Source organism: Otolemur garnettii, unplaced genomic scaffold, assembly GCF_000181295.1.
Source record: "Otolemur garnettii isolate 467f Iridium unplaced genomic scaffold, OtoGar3 scaffold00005, whole genome shotgun sequence".
Lineage (NCBI taxonomy): Eukaryota > Metazoa > Chordata > Mammalia > Primates > Galagidae > Otolemur > Otolemur garnettii.
Genome location: NW_003852400.1, coordinates 16,060,751 through 16,070,227, shown reverse-complemented (window position 1 = coordinate 16,070,227; position 9,477 = coordinate 16,060,751). Strand labels below are relative to the sequence as shown.

Below are 9,477 nucleotides of genomic sequence, written 5' to 3'. Positions count from 1 at the left end.
TCAAACCTAGCCCTGGCCAAAAACTGCAAATAAATAAATAAATAAATAACTACAGTAGGCGGGGCGTGGTAGCTCACACCTGTAATCCTAACACTCTGGGAGGCACGTGGATTGCCTGAGCTTAGGAGTTTGAGACCAGCCTGAGCAAGAGTGAGACCCAATCTCTACTGAAAATAGAAAAACTGCAGCACGAGAATCACTTGAGCCCAAGAGTTTGAGGCTGCTATGAGCTATAATGATGCCACGGCACTCTGCCCAGGACCACAAAGTGAGACTCTGTCTCAGAAAAAAAGATGAAATACAGTACCTCCATAGTTGACCATCTTCTTAAGTTGACTTAATTTTCATAGACCAGACATACACCACATGTACATGTAAGTAAAGTAGGCCTAGTTCTTTATATTGACCACCTCCATATGTTGACCAGTCTGTTACAGTCCCTTGGGAGGTCAACTACAGAGGTTCTATTGTATTTACCATCCTAAAAGAAGGTTAATGCTTTTTTCAGTACTTTGTCAAGCATCCTAAATATGGGTTTTCTAAATAAAGTCTGTGTACACACAAACTTTATGAACCCCTTGTATAACAGGTTTCAAATATTTATGATTGTTGACAAATAGCCTTTATTGGCTTAAAGTGTTTCACTTTAAGATAATGCTAATGTACATGTTTTTGTTTCTTGTTTCTAGTCCAAACTGGGTTACTTGACCCTGATCTTGTGCACAGCCCACACCCTGGTATACGGTGGAAAGAAATTCCTCAGCCCTTCAGTTCTCAGATGGTATCTTCCTTCAGCCTACATATTAGCACTCATCATTCCTTGCACTGTACTGGTGATCAAGTTTATCCTAATTATGCCATGCATAGACAAGACCCTGACACGGATCCGCCAGGGCTGGGAAAGGAACTCAAAAATCTCCAAATCAGCTCTGAATGGAAAAACAGATATTTAAAGCAAAGTTCAATATAATCACTCTTCTATAGAATTGGTGTTTAGAGAATAATGAATATGGTTAGAAAAGGTTTTTTGTTTTCCCATGATGGCTTGACGTTCATGAACACAGAAGGGAACATTACCTTTCTTTGAGAAATTGGCAGATTGGAAGAGAATACCATTTTAGCTCACATCAGTATGAATCCGAGCAGGTCCCCGCCTCTTCTTCCCTGGGGCTCATGGGGCTGAGATTGACATTAGCTTTGTGGTTTCACACTCAGAAGCTTCCTTATTGTAGGCAACATGTATGACCTAATGTCTTGCAAAATCCAGGACTATCACAACTTCCTTCTCCAGTTCAAGGACTGAGTTAAGTGAGGGCCACCAACAAAGGTTTGGTTGAAGAAGAGGGCCAAATGGAGTAAAAAGAATGAGATTTTTGCTTGCATTTTGGAATCAAAGGTGATCATAAATATTACCACAGTAAATCCTATAGTTAAATGTACTCCTTGATTTTGCTTTTACCAATATGAATGTTTACTATGGGGAACTACTTTATAACACAACAAAAATATCACAACTGAGGGGAAGTAAACACGCCACATCTATAGAACTGTCATAAGATCCGTCCTCTGCAGAGAACAGGTCTAGGAGAGACTGAGTAAAAATGAAGATATATCCATTTGAATTTCCCCTGCAATGTTCAAAAAGCAAGGAAGGGTTGAGAAGAACCCTTGTACGAAAAGTCAAAATCAACCAGAATTTTAGATAGCAAGCTAAATAAATATTGTAAAGTTGAACTATATTAGATTTAGTATTTTTTAGGTACGGGATATAATTTTGCAAATTGTATATTCCAAATATTCTTCAATATTAATCATCTATGACATTAATTTCTAGTATAAAGAAGTAGCTTCCATAGCTGTCTCAGGCTATTATAATTTTAAGCAGCAAAGTTACATGAATAATCTTTAGGAGTAAGTTTAAACAATGCTTGGATGATGGAGACTTATAGGAAGTGACAGGGCAGAGATGTTATATACACATAATATGTTATATATGTAATGAACAGTAGTCATTATATGAGCCTTGGATCTTTCTCAAATCCTTGCTGAAGTGTAGGATGGTTCTCTCTGTTTTTCTGTGCTGAGTGGGCCCTTTCCCAGATGACCTTCAGCCGTATTCGCCTTTCTAGCCCAAGCAAGGAGCTAAGCGGAGCCTTATGCACAATCTTCCCACATACCAAAATAACTAAAAGGCATTGGGTTTGACATTTTTCTGCCTGCTCTACCAAGACTATTTTTTTACTTTTGTTATAACATATTATATACATGGCATATACAAAATGGTTAAAATATATGAAAACATCCACAATCCAAGATATTTTTCTATATAACTTTTTGAAAATAATTTTATCTAGATTGTAGGCTCAATTTTACATCCTTTTTCACTTACTATGTTAAAGGCATTGTTCTCTTATATTGTGTATGTATTTATTTAATGGATGCATAATATTATATCAAATAGGCATTTATTTACCCATGCCCCTAATTAAATGTATAGGCTATATCCATTTTTTACTAAAACAACTTTTCAGAGAATATCTTTGTACTATTAACATTTTTCCATACTTTCAGTTATTTCCTCAGAATACTTGCTAAGAATTGGAAACATGAATTTTAACCAGTATTTATGATATGTCATCAATTTATTGCTAACATGATCTTATTAACACCTTTAGCATTGAATCAGGGTGTTGGTTCCATCGTACATTATAGATTTTGTTTTCTATTTCAATTTGTATTTACTTATAAATGGCTGCAAAGCTACACAGAACATGTGCTTCTTCAGTTTATCTTTGATGAACCCAAGCAGGGATACAGAAAGCTGGAAGCCTTGGAGTAGACAGGTGGTATGTGGTGCTGACCTCAGAGCATCAGTGGAAAAGACAGGGAAATGGCACTTCTCATCCACGTTATGCAAAACGACCAGGTGTGCTGGGGCTGGAGCCTGCTCTTTAGTCAGAGAATTGCTCAAGTGAAGTTTAAGTACCCCCCAGGCTGGCCTAGGGGAGCTTTTGGAGCTAACCACTGTCCCTTTTTGGTAAAAGAATAATATGTTTATTATACCAGGTCATACACAGTCTATCAATGAAAATAGAAAATGCCATATACCTAAGTAAAATGTTTATGTACAGAAAAAACAAACTCTGCTTTTACAACCTAGTAAAAATGCCCTACCTAGTACAAATGCTTTTACAACCTAGTAAGAATGCTTTAAAAAGTACTTAAAAGCCATCTATGAAGCCTGATGCTAAAGAGCACCCTAGTAGTTTTTTCACAGCAGCTGTGTGGCCAGGCCTGACCTTTGGCTCCAACTACAAGGTTTGGCGCCACAGGCCGACCAAGAATGCCACAGTTTTCCTTCCAGGCTTCCCAGTGTCCCTCCCAGCTTTCAAAACTATCAAATCAATTTCACCATCTTAACACAGCCGACCCCTCCAGTTTACTTACGGTGGAAACAATGAGTTTAGAAGGATGGAACAGGTGCTTTGGGCGAACTGTATCCCTTAAACTGTTCTTTCTATGTCAGAGCGTTAGACGAAACTTTTTTACTGCTGGTATGTTTCCTGTATTCTAGGAAAATTTTTATAACATTTACAGATGTTTTGTTTTTGTATGCTATACTTTATGTTAAGAGATCACCGATTTATAAATGTGCACTTATTAAATGTTACTTTTAAAATATTTCCTAGTTTTGTTTAATTCTGGTTTCGACTCATCAGAATTCCAAAGAAAGGGATTGGCAAGTTTTGAATCACAGTAGTTACAGCATCTGGGACTAAAAACTTCCCTTGAAGGATAAGTAAAAAGAAAGGCAATGCATAGGTTTGAAAACATATTCATGAATTTGCAGCTTCGTGTAATATATGTTTGAGCTCAGTGGGGCGGGACATTCCAATATCCTGCCCGAGCTTCGGTGTTACCCTCAGAAGGTGGAAAGCATGAGCTGGCTAACCAGGGGAATAGACCATCCCACATGAGACTTTTGTTAAGAATTAGGAAAAAATCTTTTTTCCCCAAGTAGATGCCATCAGAGCAGGGCTCATGGGATGACAGGCAGACTGCAGGTTGGATTCAGACTGTGTGAGCAGGCACTAGAGGCCCTGCACAACTGGATAGCTGCAGCCTTGATGGGTGCTATCATGCTTTCAGAAACAAAATAAAATGAATTAGGGGAGGGCCGGCAACTTGGAGGAAGCCAGAAGCAAATGGAAAATCCCCTCCTCAAGAGTGAAGACTTCAATTAGAAATTCATTCAAGAGCCCTTCATGCATTGATTGTTCACAGATCACAAAAGAGCCATGATAATGATGAACGTGTATAATGCATTTCACCTGGGAGCTCACACGATTCTGGAACCCGTGCCCAAATCAAGGGGAAATGGCGGTCAAGGTGCTGGGCACAGAGCTTGCAGTCTTTATCCCCATAACCAACATCCCCACCAACACCTGTTCAACACATGTACGTGTGTGTGCACACATACCACGAAAGCCCACAAACCCTACAGGCTCCTACTTCAATTCCCTATAATGAGTTAAGATTACAATCTAGAAAAATCCTCCACTCTTGTAAAGATCTGTTCGATAGAATTTAGGAAAAGAGAATGAGCTATCCTTCCAAGCATTCCCTTTCTTCAAGCTCCAGGCCAAGCCCCGAAATCTCAGGTAAACCCAAAGGAGGGAGGAGAAAAATGAGGGGGACAGGGCGTGGGTTAGAGAACAGAGGAGCTGGGGCGAGCAGGTTACTGCCCTGCCCTGCCAGGAAGAAACGCATCCAGTACCTCCTGCAAGGAAATCTTTTAACGTTGTTTACTGTCTAATACTATGAGCAGAGCCTGTGCAAACAACTTGAAATGCATTATCTTATTCAATCCTTGAACAATTCTCTAAGGTCCTCTAATTATCTCTATTTTTCAGAAGCAATTGAGTCTTGCAAGCTCAGTGTCTTACCTAAGTTCACAAAAGTAATAAGCCGCGGAGCTGGGATTTGCATCCAAACAGTCTGACTCCAGGCTCATCTCCTTTCCACACAACTACATAACGGAGGACACCCATGTGGCCCTCTGAATGTCCCTTTGGATCCGTGAAGTAGGATAGATGGCCTGAACCACTGCAGCTCTTTTCATGAGACACTTTTTAATACAGGAAGCTCATTAGCATTTAAATATTCCTGCTAGCCCTGTGCTCAACACTCCTAGTTTGCTTCTATTGATTTCAATACATTCTCTAAGGCTGCAGAAACTTAGATCTGTGGCTTCTGAAATGAGTTCAACCCCACTGCAAATGCATTTTAATCTTCCTGCTGTTGTCTGGATGCAAGTTTTCCTAAACTCCAACACAGTAGCTTTGTTCAGGGAGATCAGGGAGGTAGGCAAATCCCCAGACCAGAGAACTGACTGGGGCAGTTTGAGAGAGCACAGCTTGTCTCCAGAGCTTAAAGGCAATGTTTTCTTCCTTTCTGGTTTCACCTTTATGCTTTCTGTACTGAGCGAAGGTGTTTGTTCTTGAGATCCACTGACTCAGACAGGAAATTTCATAGCACTTACCATTTAGTACTTTAAAATACTAGTTGAGGAATTTTAGGGATGGGAAAAATAAAAACAGGTTCAATCCCATTACCTATAAATTATAGCTGTCGGTTTCTCAGTTTTGAAAAAGTGGGGGGCTGGGAGACTGGAACTCAGGACTGTATATCAAAATCTATCAGAATGCGATTGACTAGAATTAGACATGTCTCTGATTTTTAGAGCATCAATAGGTTTTTAAGGAGCAGAACCAATGTAGGAGTTTCATTTTTATAACCTTTCTTCCATGCTAAAATAGAAAGAGATGAGAAAGAATGACAGAGTCCCTGCCATTTCATTAAAACAGAGGTAGAATCTGTGAAAATGGAAGAAACCTGCCATTCAACACAGCGATTTTCTACAGTCTCTTACAGACAGCCTTCAAAGTAGGCTTAACTTTTCTCATGATAGAGTACTGACCACCGCCAAGAAGAAATCTCATTCACTTTTAGGTACTCTGAGCAAGTAGTTCTCTCTCATATCTAACCAAAGTTTTCCTAGTTGTACTGAAACCCATCTTTCTTAGTGCCGTCATTTAAAGCAGTGCTTCCCCAACTATCAGAGGTGAGGGCCAGTATATTTTGTTCTGTCTTTTCCAGTTCATCACAGATCAATATGTGTATGTCTGTAAAACACAAAATCACACACCTAAATATCATGGCAATATCAAATTGCAGTAAAACTTTCTAAACTTGTAATCTCTGTTTCTGAATTTATCACAGACTGGTAACAAATAGTTCACAAGATAGTGCCATCTGCAGGTCACATATTGAATAACACTCAAAGATTGGCCCAACAACCTGGCTTGGGTCTCCTCCTCCAGAAACTCATTCTGAGGCAAGGATTCCAGCACAGATAGTTGATTCTGAAAGTCAAATCATTAAATGTGGGGAATGGAGCTGTAAAGCAGACAGAGCAGAGAGGAAATAATGTGCGAATTTTCAAGCCAGTTATCCCTGTGGGCATCGGGAGATCAATTCTACTTGGAAACTCTGGGAGACCGTTAAATATAATTCAGAGTTATCACCAACAAGGAGGAAAGGAAATTACTGTTTCGATCCACAAAATCCCTGCTTGTCATTGGAAGAAAGAAGCTTCAAGAGCATGAACTCTCCAACACTTCTGACTTCTCCTACACACTTGCTGTGCATGCCACCAAGGCCAGGAAAAAAAGCCCTCAGGCAGCTTTTGACTTGTAGGGGTGAGTGCCCAGAGGAAGTCTGGTGCAGAACTAGCAACTGTTATGTGAAGAAGTGGAAAATTGTGCAAAAGGTATGAACAAAGGTCACAGAGTAAACAGGGTTCTTCAACATATGAAAGATTTTCCACTTCATTCATGAGATGCATGAAAAACTGAAACTATATTGAGATGCCATTTTTCACCTAGCAGACGGTCAAAACTCCAAAAGTTTGAGCACACATTCTGTGGGTGAGACTACAGAAACCTGCATTCTCATACATTATTCTTGGAAATGCAAACTAAGACCACCCCTGTGGAAAGCAGTTAGTATCTTTCAAAATTAAAAATGTGTAGGTAGGTTTTGATCCAGAAGTCCACCATTTCTGGGAATTTACCCTATAGATATGCCTGCAAGCATTTGAGATGAAAACTAGGCATTGCTATTTGTTTTTCTTGTTTTTCATGAATAAAAACATTGTAAAAACAGAATATGGGCCAATTCAAGCATTCATCTTTGGGACTGGTTAAGTAAACTATGCTGTTTCCACAGAATGGAATTTTACGCAGCTGTTTAAAAGAAATGAAGAGTGATCTTTTACATGCACAGAAAGATGTCCAAAATTTATTATTAATTTATTTCAATGGTACAAAATAACATATATTGTATGGTTCCTTTTATATTTGTGTACATGGTTTAATTGCTTAAAGAAACTCTAGAGGAATTCAAAAGATCTATACCAGAACAGGACAAGGGAACAGAGCAGAACAGGATTAGAAGCACTGCATACCTTTTTATATCATTTTGATTTTTTAATTACATGAATGGTTCACCTCATTGTTAAAATAAACTTAATTTTAAAAGTAATTGGGGGAATAGGGAAAGATGTGTTTTTGAAAGGATATAAAACTACAACTAGATAGGAAAAATAATATATAGTGTTCTATAGCACTGTAGGATGACTACAATAAACATATAGTTAATATATAGTTAACAATAACATAGTTTCAAATAGCTAGAAAGAAGATAATGAAATGATAAATGTTTGAGATGATAGGTATGCTAATTACCCTGATCTGATCACTATTTATTATATGTATCAAAACAATTACTATTTAATCCATAAATATGCACAGTTATTATCCGTCAATTTAAAAAAGTTTAAAATTTTGCTTAAAAATTAAAAACAAAAACAAAGTCATGGGATACATATCCTTGCTAAGTCTTCTCTTATTCCCACTAAACCTCTCTAGCTCATTCAGTCTTTCATATGAAATAATTTCTAAATCTTTCATCATCTTCTTCTTCAGATCTAAAAACATTTCAATGTTTCTTTTAAGATGTAGTTCCCCAAACCCAAAACTCAACTCTGGCTAAGGTGTAGCCAGGTTAGAGTATAATATGATGGTTGCTTCCCTTGTTCTGGATTTTGAGTGTCTATTAATATAGTCTAAGTTTTCACTAGGTTTTGGGGGGGTTTTGATAGTCACATACTATCAGGATCACATCAAATAATATGACTAAATTCTTTGCACACAGAGCATTAAGTGGAGTCTCTCCACAGTCTGCCCCACTAGCCTCATCTCTGCCCCCTTTCACCACCAATACCATCATCCACCTGAATTACCATTAATATTTTTAAACTTAAGTTCAAAGCAAAAACAAACACTCTGTACCATCTTTGCCATAATTCTACAAATTGAAAACTGTTCCAAAATAAAATAAAATAATAAAATAAAAATAAAGCCCTCCCTCTCCTTAAGAAAAGACACTAAATAGGGAAGGGACTTCAACGGGGATGGCAGGAAAAGCTGGCCTGTTGAGCTAGGAAGTCTGGAGGCCTTGTAAGAATGTGGGTGTGAAGTAACCTAGATAACCAATGACCAACAGAAAGAGACAATCAATGACCAAGAAAAGGGCAATTCAGCCTGAAGGCCAGAGAGGCCAATGCAAGATTCCCAACCAACTTCAAACTGAACAAGTATTTACACCCCTGCAGGCCTTTGCCTCTCTGGCTCTTCTCCCCTTCATGAGAGGGACCCACTTACAACTCTCTTTGGAAGTGCTCTAAACTTTCCCTTTTTTCTTCCTAAATAAAACCTTTCCTTTACCCTGAAACTTGTGGGTTACTTTTGCTTTCTATCTACACTGCCTGTGTCCCTCCAATTTTATTTCCAATTTCCATTCATTTTTACTTTCAATTACTGCTGTGCCCCAGTTGAACTTTCTAGCTCAGCCAAGTAATTGAACCAGGTCAAATGGGTTGGGAGAACTGGGACCCCTGACCCCCAACACTCATTAAAGTTTATCTCATGGATATTAACCGATCTTCCAGCTTGGAAATTTGTTTTAAATATTAATTCCATTTTTAAGAATATGTGCTGTCCACGCTTTTCCTAAATATGGTTCCCATGTCTTTAGATTTTTATAACAAATACAAAAATCTTTTATCCATAATCTCCAACTTCAACTGCAATATTTTATAGACTAGATGCAGCCTAGAGATTATCTAATCTTATCAACTCATTTCCCAGATTGGGAAACTGAAGCCCAAAAAGGTGAAGTAATTTCTGTGAGGTCCCTTAGCTACATTGCAGCAAAGCGGAATTAGACCACAGATGACCTGATTTCCAGGCTAAGAGTGTCTTTTGTCCTTTTAGAAGCAGGTGATTCAATTGAAACCAAATTGGTTGTGGATAAAAATCAAAAGGGTCAAAAGGACTGGCTGATCAGAAACGG

The 9,477-nt window shown here is 38.4% G+C and overlaps 1 protein-coding gene across 1 annotated transcript in view; it reads left to right on the top strand.

Moving 5' to 3' along the window:
- STEAP4 (STEAP4 metalloreductase) overlaps positions 1–3,681 on the top strand; it is a 27,767-nt gene extending 24,086 nt beyond the window's left edge. Inside the window, exon 5 of the mRNA XM_003782649.3 lies at positions 690–3,681. Coding sequence (XP_003782697.1) covers positions 690–953 — 264 coding nt within the window. The 3' untranslated portion in view covers positions 954–3,681. The remainder of the gene's footprint in view (positions 1–689) is intronic.
- Positions 3,682–9,477: the final 5,796 nt, after the last annotated feature.